At 45.9% G+C, this 20,888-nt stretch overlaps 1 protein-coding gene across 1 annotated transcript in view; it reads left to right on the top strand.

Annotated features, from left to right (window-relative positions):
- Positions 1 to 104: 104 nt before the first annotated feature.
- LOC120904952 (microtubule-associated protein Jupiter) overlaps positions 105 to 20,888 on the top strand; it is a 115,392-nt gene continuing 94,608 nt past the window's right edge. Inside the window, exon 1 of the mRNA XM_040315521.1 lies at positions 105 to 619. Within this exon, the coding sequence (XP_040171455.1) occupies positions 564 to 619 (56 nt within the window). The 5' untranslated portion in view covers positions 105 to 563. The remainder of the gene's footprint in view (positions 620 to 20,888) is intronic.

The raw sequence follows: 20,888 nt of genomic DNA, 5'->3' as shown, positions 1-20,888 counted from the left end.
TAAGCACTGTCAAAATAAAATTCCCCATCGTTTGACATGTCCGATTGGCAGATGACATAACCTGGTGATGTCGAGCGTACGTTCCCTTCAGCTCTCAATTTCAGTTCCCGTCTTTTACAACGCCGGACACGCTCGCCGTTCTCTCTCACTTAATTTGAAACCGTTCTCGTGCTCGGAGGTGTTTTGTTTACGCTCGTGCTACATAACATATTTCCATTGCGTTTCCCGCGTGTGCTTTCCAAACCAGATTGCAAAACTGCCTCGATCTATCGGTGATATCCTACAGAAAAAGGATACCCAGTGCGTAAAGTGTTTTTTTCTCTCGTGAATTTTGTCGTCCAGTTGTGAAATCCGTGCGATCTGTCACGCGCGAGCCGTTAATTTTGCAACGATTTGAAATTTACCAAACAAACCAGCCACATACCACCATTTGTATATCCGCATTGTATCGTATTTGTGCGATATAGCGAAACAGCCATCGTTTGATAGTGTCCGTGTGTGCGCGATTTCCTTGTTTGTGGTTCCGGTCAAACTCGTCAACGGGCGGTAGCAGCAGCATCAACATGACTTCGACGAACTTCACGGTCGGATTTGGCGAAAACTCCAAGGCTTCTAGCAAGTAAGTTCAGAATCCTGTCTACCGGTTTCGGAGCGTCCGAGCGCGTTGCCACTTGGCCGGTTTAGCTGTGTGTTTGCTTTCCTGCTGCTGAGGCGGCGGCGGCGGCTGTTTTAGCTTCTCTTGCGCCGGCTCTTTCTTGTCAGATTCGCTCTGCTTTTGGAGCTTGAGCTGCTGAAGCCCCACGCCGGCAACGACAAACAAAGGTCGACGCGCTCTCGCTCCGCAGGACAGGATTGTTCTATCGTTCCCATTCCTGGGTAGCTGACGGCGGGGCTGATTCTTTGCTCTGGGCTCTGGGAGTCGTCTCTTGTACGATCGCGTTTACCGTCATCATCTGGCCGGGGTTGGGTTCTGTGGCGGCAGCACAGCAGACGAGCGAAACAGAAGCATCGTCAAATGGGAATAGAGAGCAGTGGTCTCTGCAGTGGTGAAACAGATTGCTGCGATGTACAAAAAGAATGCAAAGGTCATCGCGATCATGACGTACTTTTGAAGGAGGGGAAAGGTTCTTCTCTTTGTAACCCTTTAAGCACGGATCCGTCAGCCATCTAATGCCTCGCTTCCCAATTGTGGCGACGAGCAGTAATGCCCATTTTTGGGAGAGGATCGAAAACATGAAAATCATCGTTTACTCATTAATGAAAATGCTCAAAAACGAGAGTTTTAATGTTTAATTGGCGATGTGGACACAGAAGATAGAAATTATAAACGAAGAAGATCTTCATTATTCAATTTAGAGCTGTATCAATTACTCCAATTACTGTAAAATACATTAAAAGTTCATAAAACCGACTTCAAACGATGCGTAATTTGATTTACAACGTCGACGTATCACATCGAAGCATCTTGGCCTAGTGGCCGCACGTTCTGATTGTAATTCCGAACCCATAAACTGCTAGCCTTAATGCAAACGAGCGTGCTACTGAGGATAAATTAATCTTGGCACCATAAAATTGTTCACAATAGCGTGAATTAAATGGTACTAAAGATTGTATCAAGGTGGACCGACGAACTACCGATTGGCACACGTTCGGCGGGTCGCTAATGCTAATATGTCCACCGCATACCTACAAGTTGGAGGAATCCTTCCACTGACTAAGGGGGGACACGCCACTCCCAGTTCTGGTGAGAGACACTTCAAGAACAACAACTGGAGCATGAAGCGAGAGATACCAGAACCCTTCCAGTGCGTACAAAAATGCCTCAAATTCTCCACCGTACAGCAAATGGTATGCGGGAACTAGCCAGTCGGCTTGTTGTGTGCTGGAGTCTTTTTCTTGAACGAACGATCTACATCAGGTGATTGTCTGTTCCCGCAGCTCGCTTCAATGTAGAGATCGCTCGTTAGTCGAGAGGAGCAAACAAATTGTTCTGTGGTAGTCTGCTTGAAGAGACAGTGTAGAGTTCCTCCCCGGAGTGGGTTCGGAATGTGCATCCCGCCGATCGGTTGTTAGGCTCGTTTGCTGCCCATCAGAAATATGCCACCATATCGGTGGTTTGTGGAGGGTGTACGAGATAATGGGAAGAAATGGACCTTTATATGCACACACCGGTCAGATGAGTTTTATTGTTTGGCGGGCTGCTGCCTTCTGGCTCCCGTAACGGCTCGTCAATCTTTATGGTGGGCTGTAGGTTCTTAGTCAGCGCTCCCAGCGCTCGATTTGGTGGCGCTCAAGTGTACGTTGCGTTGCTTTTCCGGCATCTCCGGAGTTTAGCACCACCGCAGGCAGGCTACACACACACCTTCATGCCGGTTTCGCCCAGGTGGCTGGTGGTTGGTTGCATTTATAAATTTTGCAAACGCAAGCAAGCAAGTTGGCCCGGCGCACACGACACACCGACCGTGTGTGGGCGCTGCACCTTCCCATAAAGCGAAAGCTTTCAATAATTACAAATCCCCAACATCTTAACTCACTCACACGATCGCACGAGATCGCTTTGGGCGATTGAACCTTCCATTTCTAACGGCGACCGCAATGTGGTGTAAGCCGGTTTTGTTTTGCTTTGCCTACCATTTGCGAGCGTTCTACGTAGGCACAGCGATTAAAACTAGGCAGCAAGCACACCCGCGTGGCGTCTAGTTAGGCACAAGGGGCAAGGAGAACGATTCCGCATGCTTGTTGGGACCGTATTATTATGAGTTACCTACGGTCCGTGGGCAAATTGCTCTTGGTTCTAGTCTCTTTTTTGCCCTGTATTTGCGGAAATCTTAGCTTACACACGCAGCTCAAGATCGGAACACTTTTTCGGTAATGGGGTTTCGGTTTTTGGCCAATCTACATCTCCCTTAACCCGCAGCTCTTGTGTAGAGGAACGGACTTGCCTTCGCTTTGTTCCCATCTAGGTTAGCGCTTTTGTAGAACCCGCCCCGGCTCAAGGTTACACCCGTACAACAATACACCGCGCCAAATTCGGTCGCAGGTCGACCGGCAGCAACTTGTGAAGGAGCGATTTTATGGTTTGAAGTTGTTTTTTGTGTGTGTGTGTGGAGGAAATAATGCACCCGTTTCGCACTCCATATAAAACGATGGTTTTGTAATTATAATCACATCTTTCACGACACTTCTCGCTTGTCGTCTGTCTGGTCGAGGGAGAGTTGCTTTATCTTCGCGTTGCCGCAGCTGCATTCTCCATCGCGGCATAATCTCCCGTTCAATCACATTTCCATAATGACGAGCGGCTGCACACGAACACTCCCTTGATGTCTTTGTTTCTACTGCACGGATCTGCTTTGCAATATTGCTGCCGCATCGTAAACTGATCGCTTTCTTTGACAACTTCATCGGAGATGCGAAGAGATGCGTGATGAAGGCGTGAGGCATGAACGCGGCGTCAGTTTTCATAGCTCCACGGCGCACAGTATGTTCCCTTTTCTTCTTCAGGGATAAAAAAAGCAATTGCACTTTGGTTTGGTGGTTTGAAGGAAAAAAACGAAGCAAACAGACATTGGCGTTCGGTCGAGAGAGCTGATGAGTCATGGATGCCGCCGCCTTGTTGTGTGCAGGAAATGGTGTGATGAACGAACCGTCTTGAACTGCTTCCTCTCCCTCCCTTGTGGAACGCACTCATTGAGGGATGTACCATTTCGATCCTCGATTGAGTTTCATTCATGTGCATCCTATCGAGAGGGAAATAATTTTTATTTATTATTTGTTTCACTGCTATTCATCACTGTGGAATGATGCAAGTGAATCGTTAAGGTCGAAGAAACAGCGAGTGATTTTATTGGTACCATTGGGCTGTGTTGAATAGAATTTATTTAGTGTGTTTGATTTTCTTACTCGTACATTTAAACATGGAAAAACATCAACTTATTTCTCTGGTTGATAGTTCACATAACGTTGAATAACGAACTGTGAAGCAAAACATACTTGAGTGAACTTTAATCTGCTTTGGAAAGGGAAACTCACTACAACCCGCAAGGGGGATGTGGTTTAGGATTAATAATTCCTTCTTTCTCCATGGTAATCCGATACCACATGAAATACATTTATTTCTTTTCGTCTGGTCAATAATTGTTCTAATGGGCTGGACATCTGGTGGAACCGAACTGACCATTTGTTGGAAGTGAGTCACACCATTAGACTTCTTCATACTCTCCCCGTGAAAGCCTTAAGTGGATGCTTTTATCAAAGGGCAAGTGACGTGTGTTGGTGTATGGTGTAACCTTCACGGTCGAAGGGCGATTTGGTCAATGTAGAATCGCTAATTGATTTTTTTCTGGAACTGGGTTTGGCTGTTGGAAATTATCTTTTCCCAAAAATGTTTCATGTTTTCGGTAAAAATGTTTTGGAGATTTAATCCCAACCCTTAAACAGTCCCTTGGGCGACAGATAAATGACGATTTCAAAATCCCCCAAAAACTATTCTTTCTCACTCGTGAACAAATTCAGTCAGGTGACACACCTAAAAGTATAACAAAGGGAAGAAATGAAAAAAGAACGCAACAATCCTACACGATTATAGAAACCCGTTTAGACACAGTAGACTTTCGGTTTTCATCGCGTCCAAAACAGGGAACGAGGTTGCGCGTCCCACAGGAAGATGAAATGTGTGTCCCTTTTGTTGCCTTTGTCCCAGACGGAGGAGTCATCTTTGTCGTTAAGCGCGAGTTGAGTTATGGTTTCAAGATCGTCTGTGATCGTCCTGTCCGTGCCGGCCGTGTGTGTTTGTGCTCTGCATACCGATGATGATGATGATGATGATGGGTGTGAGTAAGGCCAATCGAACCACACTACCACGCACAGCACACAGCTCAGAAAGGAAGAAAATGTAGACGAGAGTCACCCAAGGATGGTCCAAGCGGTTGCGGTTGGGTGCTGTGTGCGTAAATGCATTGAATACGGCTTTAATGGTGCTGCGTAAGATCATCGAATAAAGTGTTTAAACTGGTCGAGAATAACGTTTTTCCGATGAAGCAAACGGTCTTACTTTGTCGGTGGGATTATGTTACAATCCTGTAAAGTAGTATTTCTCCCACCGTCCCACCGTCTCCAAGCACTTCGTTCCCCGTTCGTTGGAGGTTTGAATAATTACTCTGCGAATTGTCGGCACGCTCTACCGCCGGATATCATCGTGCACTCTTTGAATCCTTCTTGCGATAGTGATTGTTCGCTATGCCATTCGATCAAGACAGCTCATAATTCATGGTACAGCCGGCCAGGAACACGGACACCGGACTCTGACCTTTCATCTTCATCGGCGGCACGACAGGGCTCGGCACGGGGGAAAGATTTATGCCGAGTTGGGCGGCTATGATTGGCACTGGGATGAAAAAGAGTTGCAAAAATACAAGAAGTACACACATTGACAGGCCAATGTCATTGGAAAATCGAGGCTTGCAATTGCAAGAGTGATTGGCACGCCGGTGCTAAGTGGGAGTCGAATTTTGCTGCAAGCAGTTTTATTGAAAGCCAAGAGGAGGAAGAGCAATGGCTGACAACAGCGTTTGCAACACTGTATTGCAGCCCGTTTCAGCACACTCATGAAAAATGTAGCTCTAGATTTGACGTAATGGATACCCGCGGTTGGTGACGGTGCTTTACACGCCGTTGAGGTGTTCCAAACTCCAAAAGGAACAGAAAAAGCCCTGTGAAAGCACCTGATAAGCTGTGGCGTGTCCATTTGTCGCGTTTTAAGTGTATCATCAACGCTCGACTTTATGAGTGTGCTTTATGGCGCGAAAGATAAATCAAATGCGATAAACGATGTTTTGTTTTGATGTATGAGGTGATGACTAAAATGGCACATTTCCTAATTGGCGATGTGTAGGATAACGTTAGCACAAAGCATAGAGCTCCTCGACCTACCTCCGAGAAGCACTAATGAAGATGTCCGATGGGTGGATGGGGTTTTGTGTTCATGTCTTCCATTAAAAAGCGGCCCAACGAGCGTGAAATCGCGTGCTTTGTCAATAAAAATCTTAAAATAATACTCCACAAACGCACATCAGCCCGAGAAGCAAAGCGTGTTTAGATGCGTTGGTGAGCAAGAAGTGGGCACGAAGCAACAACAAGACATGATCTTTAAGAGAGCGAAAGATAGCAAACAGAGGGACATGGGTGAGCGGGGTTACAGGAGACGGAGAGTGCCACACTTGAAAATGGCAAACAAGAACCTACATCGCAGACAGGAAATAGCAATGGGGGTAGCCCCTTCATTCACAGTGAGTCATCTCATGAGTGTCTTCCGGATTCGGCTGAAACAAACTGTAGCAATTGCGTTGGAATATCCTCTGATGAGTGTTGATATTTGGATTTATTTATATTTGTAGGGTTTACAGGTCCATTGCTTTTGGAGAACAAATGTTTTAATTGTGTGCATGACATGGGAACAGAAGATAGTTTGTAGATCTGTAAAGAGATTGGAGTAATATTTGAATAATTCGATTGATTGCTCTACTGCCTTGTACAACTGTCCCAAAAACCCTGCCGTTTGTCGAACGGCACCCGAAACAGCTGGACCATGTTTTCTTATTTTGCACAGTTCTTTGTGGCTTGCTCTGGTCCCTTTTGGCAGCTTTGGAGTGTTGCAGATGTTTGTGCTGATTAGCACTCGTCCGTACTGTGCCATTTGCGTCTGCTGATCGCACTTTCTAGCACCCGCTGGGGTGTGTTTGTTTTTCGTCTTCCAATTGGGGGTTCAAAAGTGAAGATATGTGTCGAACATGGAATCTGCAGCCAAATCTGTTCCAAATAGGTATCGATCGAATGGTCAGCCGGGCTCTGGAACGTTGTCCATTGGCGCGTGTGGAGCATTGAAAGAGTTTGCCAACGCTTTTAAAAATCGATTACCGTTCAAGCATCACGGCGAGCAACGACGGCGGCCAGGGCGCAAGAGAGGCAGGCCAGAGTGTGTGGGATTGGTGGTGAGACGTTGATAGAGGCAAGCTGGTAGGCTAAATGAATTAAAGAAGAACAGCAACAGCAGAGAATAAAACAGAACACAACAGCGTCAACGTCAACCCGCGCACACTCTTGTCGATGTATCGCCGGCTCTTGCCGGTTAGTGGGCCTGGTTTGGTGTGAAGAGGAGAAGGTGAAATCGTATGCTGCTTCACGTTGTTCCGTTTTTTGCCTGCTCTGCTCTTTGGCTGTGTGCTGGTGTTTAACATAAAGCATAGACATAGGTCCTACGAAGCTGTTAGGCACTAACATAAAGTAGAAAACAGAGAAAAAAATCATTTCTAAAGCCCCTCTTTTTCGTGGGTGGCAAAAAACGACTGCACACTACAATCCTCCAATGGTTTCCAATGGCTCGGTATGGCTAGACTAGTGCGCTCAGGTCGATATGGGAGGAAAACCAAATGGAAGAAGGGCACTAAAAATTGATTTTAGACTACCGTCCGTCTAGTTGGATGGTTTTGTGGAGGACGGGATGGATCCTGAAGCGAGACGGACCTGTCTTCCGGACGTGTGATCCGTTGGGATTTGAGATAGGAGCTGGGCGGCAAACTGACCATCGTTTTCCCAGTGCTGCCACCCGCTAACGGTACATGAGGGGAAATCCAAATAGGTTCGGAGTGTCGAGGTGGTTCCAAAATCAGTTCCCGACACCTTTCACGGAGTTCAAAGTCAGAGTCAAGGGTACTTTTTCTCCGGTGTGGGGTTCCAGTCCAAGAGCATCCCATTGGGTAAGCTGTCGATTGGCGGCAGTAATTGCACTCCTGGTACCGATTGACTAGACGTTGCATTTAACGGATAGGACCAACGATGTGTCCGCCCAATCAATCCATTGCTTTTCTGTCTACATTCAACTGATTGTAGAGAGTACTGTGGTACTCATTGGAAGTGTGTGATCGTGCTTTCATGTTCAAGGACAGCTCTGGTGACCGAGACGACCAAGAAGTCCCCGCTCGAGGTCGACTCCCGACCAATTCCCAAAAGAGTGCTGAAGATGTAGGTTTTTTGTTTTGGCAAAATCTATATTCTCCTTATACACTTCGTCATGAATCTCAAGAGACACCAATATGTGTATGTGTGTGCAAGCGTGTAAGGCCAGCTTGTGGGATGCAAAGGTGTATGTTTGACATAAAATTTAAATACCAAATTAGAAAGAGAGCGAGAGAGGAGAATCTGTTCCCAAGAAGACGACGAAATATGGAGCACACGGCGACGACGGTAGCACAGTCCTCGTCGGGTATTATTTGGCAACATTCAATTGACCGGGGTGAGATAACTATAACTTGTGTTTCGGCTCGTCCCCAATCGATTCAAATTAGACTCCAGTGTGGCTAACGAACACCGCCACAGTCCCGAGAAGAACCCGCACATTTTTCAAAAGCGACAAGCCGCTGTTTATTAGTGGAATGTGAAATCTTGTGACTATGATTAAGTCGTCGGTGGGTGCCGACGATCCCGTGCTCTGTCCCTCTTCCTGTTCCGGAATGTGACGCCAAGCCATTAAGGGGGCCGGAGAAACCCATTCACACACTTACACAAACTTTCTTGTGACGGCATCGTGGTATCAAGTGCGATAGGAGAATGCATCTAACAAGAGGCAACAGCGGTCAAGTTTGGAGTAGATGTTTCGACAAATATTGACCAATGGAACCACCACCACGGGCACGGGCCACACTCTCATCTCTCAACAGGTCGCTCGGGCGAAATCTCCACTTGGACATCACGATCCGAGTCAGCCGGGTCTCGGTGCTGACAACTTGGAAGCATGCTTGAGGATGGGGAGGTTTGTGGCCTGAATTTTGTGTTGCTAGTCGCCAGCAGATGCAGGTCACAGTGGGAACAATTTCTCTACATTTACTTGCTTCGTTCTTCCATCGCGTTCCATCAAGATAATTTGAGTTTGCTCGGGGCTCAGCGGTTGAGCTCGTCCCCGCACCTGAGTGGACCAGAGAAGCTCTCCAGCGAGATAATGGTTAATGGTTAATTTCTTCGTGTCATTCTGTGGAATCATCTCGGTGGGAAAATTGGTGTCATCGGTAGCCGCAGAATTAACATCGGCTAAAAGTAAACAATAGCATTTATATCCGGTATTTTAAGCCACTCAGTGTACAAATAGCTCCGTAAAGCCTTCCGGAAGCTAGCAGTTACAAAGTATAAAATGCTCATTCTACAAATAATTATCGCTTAACAGGCCGCAGATTAAATTGTTTGTGACATCGGGGGACGACATCTCGCTGTCCTGGAAACGCGATCGGGGTACGATCATGGTACGATCGTGCTTGATGTTGCCGGCCGACCAACAGGCCCTCATAGACGACATTGATTTTGCGTGACCTCAATGGACTGTAGCGGAATGTCTAGAATAGCCGGACTGGCCGTAAGAAATCAGTGCATGTTTGTAAACGCAAGACTTCTTATCGATGGGGAGAAGTTGCGTGCTGCGGTGAAGGCAATTGCTGCTGGACGGAAGAATTAGAGAAGATTGCGCGCCGGCGTCTCGAAGGGAATTAACGTTCTGGAACAGCTAATGGCAGTTTGGAAAACAATAAGCCGTGTGTGTTTCATTTGTTGTTGGCTAATTTAGCTGCGCGCGTGTTGATTAATATGATGACTTGTTCGGTTTTGTTTCCATTTCATCTTCTTGTGCATGATTAATAGTTTTATCTCCACCGTCGCATCTAATTGATTGCTCCTAGCCATTTTTTGTGCAATTTTTCCGCTGTAATGAAGTCGATTCATGAACAGATGATCATTGCGTCATTTGAAGCTCATACGCCGCATAGCTTTAGACGCGTTTTTGTGTGTAAAAGTTTAAGCAATTCTAAATTGTTTCGTCTGCGTGTTGGAGCAAACGGTCACGCCCGCACTACAGTTCGTCCGTTTGAGATTCGTCTCGTAGGCCAGCTGCTGTTGCTGCTTGTGCTGGTGCTGGTGCCGGTGGTGGCATCAAGTGTCGCGAGTGTTTGCCTCGATCGTTCGAGACCAGCACTCGGTACGATAATTTCGCATGATGCGTGTCCGTTTTTCATGCCTAACGCTTCGTTCTGCTGGTTCGAAAACGATTCGTTCTGCTTCTTATCAGTTCCGGACGGCGTTGCAATGACGTGACGTGCTTTTCCTGTTCTGCCCGGACGAAATAAGTTGGTCTCGGGCCGTGGTCAGGGTTGGGATTGTTTGCTTTCCCGAGGAATTCTCGGTTTGTTGGTTCTTGCACCAAGCATGGCTGATTAGAGCGTCCAGCGTGTGCGGATGGGGCAGAGTACATGTAGAGTAATAATAATCTATTTCAAGCCTGCACGGAACCTTTGCATACACACACACGTAGGTCTGTTACCCCTCTGAAGCGAAGAAAAATTGTAATAAATGTCGCCAATCGGTAGACGACGTGACGTGACAATTTCTTTCACCCTCGCGTTCAATGGGGCTAGAAAATTAAACGAAGCGAGAGACTAGCTTCGACCGAAAAAAGTACACGACCAGAAATTACTATCATTTGATCGAGGCAATGGGGCGAGAAACAAAAAAAAAAAGACGCAAATGACAGATTAAGTTCGTCGACTGTAGAGTGGACACCGTTTATTCTGGAAAGCGGAGATCGAATCCGATTGTGACTAGGCCCGCGGATCGATTCGAGCGGCGGGGAGGTTTTGTCACGCGATACAACAACGCCCAATGTTCGCCATCGACGCCGGCCGGTGTCCGAAAGGCGCGACTACGACGTTCGATTAATGGCGTGTTTATGGACACGTGCTTTTAACCCGGCGCCTGGCAACGAGACGCGTCGAGTCAATGTCCGATGGCGGTGGACGGCCGTGGTTAAAGACACCCTTTTTTACGCAACGATACGTGTGTGTCAGGAAGGGTTTGGGGTGTTGGGGTAACGCTGTATGTGTGTCCATCTGTCCATATTTGATGGTTCAGAACATTGTATGTATCGGTGCATTAGGGAGAGAGGGTGCGATAAGTGCATCACCTCGAAAGGGAAAGTGAATTATGCTCCATGGAAAGGGATACGTTTGCAGACACGAGAATGCTCAATTTGGCTTAATGTTATTCATGTGTAATAACTACGACTGTGCCTCTGGTGCTAGGGTTCCCCCAAATCGGTGCATGTGGCGCCTAAGGCGTAGACTGTGTGGTTTTAACACACAACACCCTACACGGAATTGAGCATCGCACTTCGTTTCGCTGATTTTCCAGCTTAATTTAAATATTTCACTTAACAAACGATAAGGAACCACCGGAGTGCAGAGTGTGTGCTGGGACGTGGGAGAAAGTGTGGAATAATTGATGCACCCATCCATTCAATTTACTGTCTGAATTGAGTTTAATTGGTCCGTAAGACAATCAAGGTGCAGTGGCCCGCGCATCAGGAGGAGAAGGATGAGGAAATATTGCTTCTTTGCAGAGCTTGGCAAGATTAATGATGGTTTTAGATTGAAGAACTAGTGCACGGTAAATTCGGAGGCACAATAAAAGGCCTCCAGTGTACTATATGGCAGCTTCGCTGATGGAGTATATTCGTGGCACATGCGTCTAGCGGAGGAGGTTGCATTTCGTCAGAACAAGCACCCTCACTCAATCGATTGGAAACGACACAATCAAGCCTCTTATCCAGCAGTGCGTAGAGCAATTGGCCGTCATCATGAAAAGAGGGGAATCGAGTACAGTTGCACTCATACCTTACCGCTGAACGAACCGGCGAAGAGGGAATCCCGTCAATTATTGTGCAGAGGGCGACCCTTCTGATGATGGCTCACAGGGGCTACAGATGTCTGTTTTAGTCATCAAAGGCGACTAGTGTCCAACGGGCAATGGAACTCGTTTTCTATTTTTCTATACTCAACTACGCATAGATAAAGGGAATCGAACTGTGCTGGGTGTGTCTCATCGCGAAGGGGGGTGACTAATCTCACACATCATCAGAGATGAATAATACTCCTGTCGATCTCGCTGATAGCGATGATCATGTGACATATTTCGGAAAGCAGAAGAATTTGTACACACTAGTGAGGACCGACGACATACTTTCGTCATTACGTACCAACTAAAATTAAATCCCACCCGTGCTGCTGTTGTTTGTAATCACCGAAGTATACAAACAGCTCCACTGCTGCGCTGAACGGAAAACAGCTGACAGCTGTGCCCGGTCGGTGTGGGCTCGGTGACACATCTCGGAAAACGATAGGAACTGGGCAATTATTATCTGTGCAGGCAGGGGATGCCCATACACAGAGGGTGAACCTGTAGCCCTATGAGTGTATCTCGAGGGTGTAATCACTTTCCCGAGGGGCGAGAGAGAGAGAGAGACTAGGGAAAATAGATAGGTAATTATGATAAACACACCTGACGCAATGGTTGACACTGCACGGGGGTACACTTCCTGTTATGAATTGGTTGAATAGAGTAGCCCGCTGAAGGAGAGATGTAATGCTTTGCTATCTACGCTATCAGTACCGCATTATATTATTCTACAGTTTTAGCTTGAAAAGTGTGTCTAATTTTCTATTTTTCTCTTTCTCATTTCAGGTACGTATTTCGTTGGATTATGATTTTTTTTATTGCGAGGCGAATTGAAAATCTCGTTTGGCGTCCTGTGAAATCGACTGACGAAGGAGATTGAAGCTCGAGTTGCGCGTACACTGCACGTGAAAGACCGGTTGACATTTTCCGTGCCGTGTCTACTGTTCCGCGTGATCGTGGCGAAATCATTTCTCGCCGAATGTAGCTTTATAAGGTGACGCGTTCAATTTAACCTGTATTTTTACGGATTCCCTTTTTCGGGTGGAACGTTCTGCGTCGCCTCCCGGGACAGTGTGGTTGGTGCCTGATCGGAAGGCTATGCACACATACGTGTGCAAAGGAGGTTATCCTGCAGAGTAAGCTTGCAGTGATCAGCTTATTTTTTTGTGAAGGAGATAAAGAATGTTATGTCTTTATCGTTTGGTGTTAATTAGGGGCAACTTGTGTGTAGGATAGCAGTAAGTGCTACAAGGTTGGATTGTGTGTGAGCTGAAAATGCTATCAAGTTGTAAACAGATGTGCAAAAAATATCGAACTTTTGCCATTTCTTTAAACTAGTTAGTTTTACAAAAAATGTACCGAATACGATATTGGCTAGTTCTCGTGCTTTGGTAAGCTGATTAAATCGTTATTTGATGCAGAATACCGGTGTGGGCAAGCGAGACTTCTTATGCCACCCAGTGGCGTACTCTTTTCCTTTTATCGAACTGGCACAATAGAGCTGGCTGGAGTCTATGTCGGCTCCACGGAAAGAAAGTGCTCGGATAGTCTTCACACGGCTAAACCAGGAACGCGATTTGGAGCAGCATTTTTACCAACCGAAAACAACAACGGCAAGCAAACCAGAATGAAATGCAAATGAGATGCCGCCTGCCGGCCGGGTCTCCAGGTGGATGTTTTGTTTTCGTGTGCTCTGCATTTCGTTATGTGGCTGCCGCTGGTTGCCTATGTGTGTGTGTGTATTGTTTTTTTGTCGGTTTAAACGCTTTTGCGAACTATATTTTAAAGACCCCCAAGACCGAGCCCATAAAATGTCTGCGATAATTTGCCATTATAATGTGTGTTCGTTCGCTCCCTTCGACCGCTTCCCACCGATGGAATGTGCTACGGTACGAAACGACGATGCAAAGCAAAACAGCGGAACGGAACGGAACGGGCCGCGTACGTAAAAATGTTGCAACCGAGGTTCAACATCCTCATCTGCATTAGCCAACTGGAGCTACCGGAGTCGTACGTTGCTGGTCGTCGTTGTCGCCGGTTCGGTCGACCCGCATTGCATACGAAAGAAGGTCCCGTGGTATGGTCGTTTGAGTTTCCTGCGAGCAATTCTGTGGCAGAAAACGAGCGGGCTCGGTGTGTGCTGAGGACCACGATCCTTGATCTTCCCCGGCGACGGATCGGATACACCATGCGTAACCAATGGCAATCGTGCATCGCTGTCGACAGGGCAAGTCAGCAGTGACATGCAGATGGGTGAGAATACATAGAAGCTTGCCCTTTGTGTGCATGATAAGAGGCCAAACCCAGGCACAGACAGCAACACCACATCCTGTGGTGAATACAATCCGTTGATTACAATAATTCTGATGATGATCATGACGATGCAATGGAGGGTTGCGCGTTTGTCCAGTACCTCCATGGGTCTGTTGGGCGAAAAGTAGCCACCGCAGCCACATAACCACACATTCATGCTCATATTACCACCGATGACACTGGACCAATCTCTAGACACTTGTCATCCAGCTTACTAGAGCTTCGGTGTACATTCTCGCCCGTAAGTTGATCCTCGATGTTGAATCGCTTGCTTGATTCCAGATCTTCCCACGTCCCGATGAGATGGTCACTGGTACACATTGAAAGCAGAGGCGAGAGACGTTGGGCATGCATTACGAATCCATGGGCGTGCGTGTGGAGGATGGCGTTACCTATCGGCAAAAGCTGTCCGAATGCTAGGTGATAGCGCGGCAGTTCATTAAGAATTACACGTTGCCCCGTGGGACAACTGAGCGTAGTTTTGTATCCGTAGGTGGGTCACAACGCCAATCTCTTCGCACCTCAAAAAGGTGTCCCGCTGGCTGGTTTGTGAAGACAGAGCTTGTGAATGGTTTGATAAATGTGAAGGTCGTTTAAGTGCGAGTGGAAAGTCTATTATTACAGAACGTTTCTTTGGGTGCTCTTAGGGTAAGAAATAGTGTTTGGTGTCTTGCTTGGTTTCGGGTTTTTCGGACACATAGAAAGATATTAAGTTATGACATATGTATTCTAATTTTGTACAGTTATTAGATAACAATATGTATTTTCATCAACGTCAGACAGTACCGATTTATGAATCATGTATACGGCAAAGCAATGGTTTGGTTGAAGGTACCGTGTCAGCTGCTATCCTCAAACATTTTGATGTGGATCTGATTTAAATCAGCGGAATGTTTGGCAAATTGGACAAAATGCAAAGCAAAACTGAAAACAAAACTAATACACGACCTTTTCACGGCTATGAATCATGCAGACATGGTACGTGAGGGTAATTGAATACTCGTCCCACGATAAATGCTTGAAATAACAAACGAACTAGCGTCGCGTTCACTTGTTCCGCCATACGGCTCAAGTGTTGGTATATTTTTGATAAATTTTGTATCGTTACCCCTGAGACTGTAGAGGAGTCTCTCTCTCTCCATCCCCTGTCCCTGGTTTAGCGGTCTCAAAACTGTACAAATTTCCGATCACGTACCGAGCGGACGTGTAGAGTGAAGGTATTTATAATGCGTTATTTTATTTTTCAATCATTTTACGTCCACCATTTGGCCATTTTGCTTTCCACCGGTTCGAACCCGTGTTTGCAATTTATCAAACGGCAGTTGAGGCTTTTTGGCTTGGCTAGTTTGGTGGAAGCCATTCGTTTGTGCTCATCCTCACTGTTTCGTTCGCAGGATACATAAGTCTATTTTTTTAAAGTTTTCCGCGCGTGTGATGCATTTTTTCGTTAATATTCTATCCGTTCCACTGGTTCGGACGTGCTTCATGGGGCATGCGTTGAATGTTGTGTGTTCGTTGGTTCGTCGCTTCCTGCTACCATTCTGCTGCAGAGTATCGATTTCGAGTGGATTACGTCGGGCGAAAGGAAAAGTGAATCGTAAATTTCATTTTCAATATTTGCAACACCAGCTTACCAGTAAGGCGACGCATGCAGTTTTATCAATAAGAGCGGAAACGATAAAATTATGAATGTCGTAAGCGGAAATATTGTACGCTGCTGACGAACCGGCACATTGATCGATTAGAAATAGCACTTGATGGCAAGATAAGCATAATGGAAAGATTTGATAAGGTCGCAAAAGTGGGTTATCTTTTGGCCTTAAGATACAAAATATTAAAAGCAGGGACTTATCTAGAAGAAAAAAAAAACACGTCATCGTTTTTGTATCGGTTAGTAATTTTGTAAAAGCCACACAACCCCAATTTCGTGACCAAAGAGGTCATCCAATATGTAGCGCGTGAACAGAAAACTTCATTATCAGCTGTTTAAACATGAAGACGGAAACCGACAAAAGGGAAGGAGACATGCACACACGCACACATACGGCGCGTTACAAAGGGCACTCAGAAACCAGTTCCTGTGTGCAGCTTCATCTTCTTATCGTTGCTGTTTTATTTATCTGTTTCAGCCAAAATATCGTAGCGGTGGTGTAGCATGATGCACTTGCATTCCAGTTTTTTTGTGTGTCGCTCTTGCTCTCCGCTCCGTGCACTTTGTTTGCATCTCGTGTACGGCATCGTTTTAAGCAGCTAAAAGACGATCTTTATCGAAGAAAGCAAGCAAAACGACCGTAGCAGCAAGAAGTACAGAAAAAAATGCCGCAAGGGCCTGCAAATGCCGCCACATTTTAGGGAAACACAATAGTTATTCATACGCGGATGGAGTGAGGGGTTGCGTTGGGCGTGTATATAATGATCTCCGGGGGTTTTCCGTTGTAAAAATCGTGACTTTTGGAACGAAATGTTAAATATACACAAAAATACTGTTCTGCTTGATTGGTTGACGTGCAGAGTGCGCAATGTTATTTTCGTTAAATTGTGCATAAACGGTGTCAGTATTCTCACGAGTTTGGTCTCACGTTGTAAGCTTTTAATTGTAGGTTTTCGTGAATTTCCTGTGCGAAGAGAATAAATCAGGAATTACACGGCCCGCCCGGCTGTAATGGTTTGCTCTCTCGAAGAAAGGATGTCAATTTTCTGTCGGATTGATAAATTGATTCCATCAAGCACTTTCTGGTGGAAAAGGGACCACATATAAATAGCTCGATCAAAAATTGAGGTCAATTTGAAGTCTTCTGGAGCGGTTGCACCCAAAACTGTTGTACACTGAAGACAAACCGGCGTGATAGTGAGCCCTTCTTTGGCTTCGTATTGACAAATTTCTGGCCGCAGGGAGGAGGAAACGATTTTATGCATTTTTGCAAGTATTCGGGGGCGCGCGCGCTGGTCGACGGCGTATTGGGGTGTCGCTTGTGAAATGCGAACCAAACCTGACGCTGTCGTAACTGTACATTATCGCAATTTGGGACTGCATTTTTGGGCTGCAATCGGTACAAGGGGTGCATGTGATCGTGAACTTGACTACGGTCGCGGGTTCTCCTGAAGGGAATGTCAGGTTTGAGCTGACGTATGCGTGCGCTTGGTGCGGGTTTGGGTAATTACATGTGGGTCGAATTTGTGCTGTTAAGCATTATTAAACCTGAAAGATGACCTTAAGCTGTAATTGTTTGTTGCCGTGCAGAAGAAACCTGGGTGCGAATCGTGTTTTCCGGTAGTTGGGATTTTGTATGTTGTAGGCAAGTTAACATGCAAATCTCTCTCGCTTTATCTCTATCCCGATGGTTATGTGTGGTGCGGATGACATTAAGATAATTTGGGTGGAATTTCGTGTTTGTGGAATAATGTCAAAGGTTCAATGCTTGTCGTACTAATGGCTTTCTTGTTGTGGTTTTGGAGAATTCAAGCAAATGTTCCATCTTACATACTCACTCCGGTGTGAAGAAACGCGTTATCCATGTGCACCCGGTGGATTTTTCTCTACCAAAACCAGTTATTTTACTGTGTGTCTGTGTGTTGTAACGATTTGCACCCTACGAAGGTGGACTTTCAATAAATTCTACCCATGGAACGTGCTGGAATTGCAGTCTTAAGTAGCTAGTGTTGCTGAGGGCAGAAGTAAAGGTAAAAGTAATCGAAACTAGTTCTGTGGCTGGTTGAAGTAGCATGTGTGCAAGCTAAGGTGGTATAGATCTAGCACAGGCAGCTTAAGAAGGAGACTCTTTGCAAAGGCATAACCTCAGCCGAGGCAGTTGAATGAGAGGCACGTTTTGCATAATATTTACGGGCACGATCAGCCAAATATGGGAAGGCGGTGTGTTCGTAGATGCACTTTCATACTATGGCGCCCGAAAGCATATAGGGGTGAAATGTGTGGCTGTGTTCCCGTGCGGCTGGTTCTGTAAAGCAACGAAGACACATTTCTCCTTGGCACAGTGCGAACTGCACAAGTGATTAAGCTAAGCGAATGCGAAATTCTTCTTTTGGTGCACGGATTGACAGGGAATGGTGTTTTTTCTTCTTGTCCCACTCGGATGGCAGTAGTGAATTGAATAGGCAAACCCGTAACCGTATAGTCTTTCTGTTTCGATGCACAAGAGGACGTTCCCAAGACGACGACGACGACATGGTAGTGGTGATGCAAGGAATTAATTGAGACGTCAGCTTTCGCGTTGAGCGATGAAGAAGTCGGTCCTTTTTTGGACGTTTGTCAGCGTTGGTTAGCTGCGTGGAGAGAGAATTGTTTCAGTGGGGGATTTGATGTGTATCGTCTGACCTCAATAAATAGTTACGATAATGATCATGACGTGTTGGGTGAGTAATTACCATAATGATGGTGTGAGATGTACATCAGCTGTTAGAACAAGTAAGGGGGTTTCCTTGCAATCGCACGACACACATCGATTGATAATGTTAGAAAAGGTTGTACTTAAATGTCGATTAGGAGAATACTTCCTGTTCCTTTTCGATATAATTCAATAAAGAATAGTACTGGTTTATCTGGCTATTTTCTCTTTGACCCGTATTTCATACATTTCGGGTTAAAGTAAATACAAATAGTAACTCATTGGGAGAATCAATTCAGGACAATCCTTGTCTGGAAACAATGTAGTAAAAAACGAACAGTGATGATAGTAATTACTATCGATCGTGCGGCCAACGAAACCTTCTCTAGCCATGCAACACCGCCAAGCTGTCTGCACGCTCGCGCTCAGCATAATGTTTTCTTCGAAGTGTTCACACCTTATGAAACGGGCGAACGAGTTCTTCAAAAAGCATGTACAACGGCCCAACACTGACAGGTTTCCAAACAAATGCTTCCCTACAAGGTTTAATTTGAGCTATTAAATTGAAGGTACAGGAAGGGAAAGAGTCGATACATACTTATTTGTATCTTTGTACTCCACACCAGCTGGACACGGTCGGTGTGGTGGGACATACATTCCAAGTCTGCAAGATTCAATTTCTTAAAGCAAAGCAGGAAAAGAGTAAACAAATGTGGTAGACAAAACGCGCACCGCCTTTGGTGGGCTGTGTGTGTGTGTGTTGTTCCGTGAGCCGTGAGCTAAAGGCTTGACTGTTCGAATCGTGCCGGGTGTTCTGTATTGACAGCCAAAGGACCCTATCGTAGGACAATTGATTTTTGTTTACTTTTTTGTACCATTGCCTTCTAGCGGCCGAGAAGCGTTAGTGTGTTGTGGTGTGTGGCGGCCTTTTACTGGAGGAGTCAGACAGACTCACGAGTGAAGGGATGGGAGGGAAGGCTCAGTAGCCGGTTGTTTGCCGGTAATAAACAAAGCAACGCAACCAACGCCCGGCAGGAAGCCCAGTGAGAACGGGTTGTGCGAGCCACTTGGACGGACGAATTTATGAATCGTGTGGCATTGCAATAATCGCTTGGTGGTGGTGCCCTTCATGGGCGCAGAGGTTGGGGGTCTTTTCGTGGGACGCCTCGGGACGGCTATGGTAAGCATATGCGCAGAATGTTTACGCTAAATTGTGTGTGTGTGTGTGTCTGGACCGATGGGCGAAGCGAACAAAAAGCGTGCCTGTGTGTGTGTGTGGCTTTTAAAGGCAAAAACGTTTCTTTGGGCATTTATCGCTGCGGACGGGGTTTTATGCATATGCTCCATATGCTTGTTTATCCCGTGGGACAAACAAACCCAAACGGCAATGAAAAGTGCGCACATTTACATGAGATCCGGCGTTTTTTTGTTGTTGTTGTTGGCCCACGCTATCTAAAAGGTTACGATGCGGCTGCTGCAGCGAAGCGGAACTGCGGATTCCGGGCGTTGGCTTCATTATCCTGGGAGGGATTGTTTCGCCGTCTGGAAGATTCTAGCACGAATGCAGTTGATACTGCTCGCTGACCTTCAGCTGTGTTCGACACGCTCGATTGGGAAGGGGAATTAAGTGGGTCGGGATTATTGGGATACCCAAGCGTACACGCTGCTGTTGGGATTGTTGGGAGCATTGTCAAATCCCCATGATCTGTTGGGTGTTCAATTTGCAGTTTTATTAGTATCGCTTGAGACAAACCAAACAGACGTCACAGTTCCAGCGGTGATTGATTGAATATTATTGTTTGTTCCGCATGAATGTTGATTGCTATTTATTGATCATAAAGGGTGCAGAGGATTCAGATTGCGTCTTGTGTTATTATTCGGCATTATTATTTATGATGGACTCTTCTACTCTGCAATTATTTCTGTTTGTTTCAAAGACGAGCAATGTTAAATGGAACTTCTTTAAAAGAAACGTCCTAAATACGTATATCCATGAGAGTAACTGTGTGGATTGAATTAGTTAATGTGCGCGATGCAATCTTGCGCCCTTTTTTCGAACATAGATTATTGATTATTAATATCTCGATTATAATACCATTGGTAGCTTAAAATGTTTCCACCAACTTTCACCAGCTACTCGAATGGGAATTTAGATGGATTATAATTTTATGTTACGCTTGAACCAACCGGCCCATTTTCATATCTTGCCCAATAAACTGATCTCGTTCATGGAATATTAAAAGAAAACGCGATGCGTTAATGCTGATAAGCAATATTTGGAATGGAATAATCGATATGATGTTGCATTTGACGCACTCGAGAGCTGCTCGCCCCTGCTGGGGGCAAATGGTGCATCCGAGAGAGCGGCCACCTAAACAACAGTGAGCGCGTTTCCAAATCGAATATTCATGTGAGCGGTAGTAAAATTTTATGGAATCAAAACCTCCCGCAACAGCTCGTGTGCAACAG

Source organism: Anopheles arabiensis, chromosome 2 (assembly GCF_016920715.1).
Source record: "Anopheles arabiensis isolate DONGOLA chromosome 2, AaraD3, whole genome shotgun sequence".
Taxonomy (NCBI): Eukaryota; Metazoa; Arthropoda; class Insecta; order Diptera; family Culicidae; genus Anopheles; species Anopheles arabiensis.
Note: the sequence above shows the minus strand (reverse complement) of the source record. Positions and strands in the feature narration are given on the sequence as shown.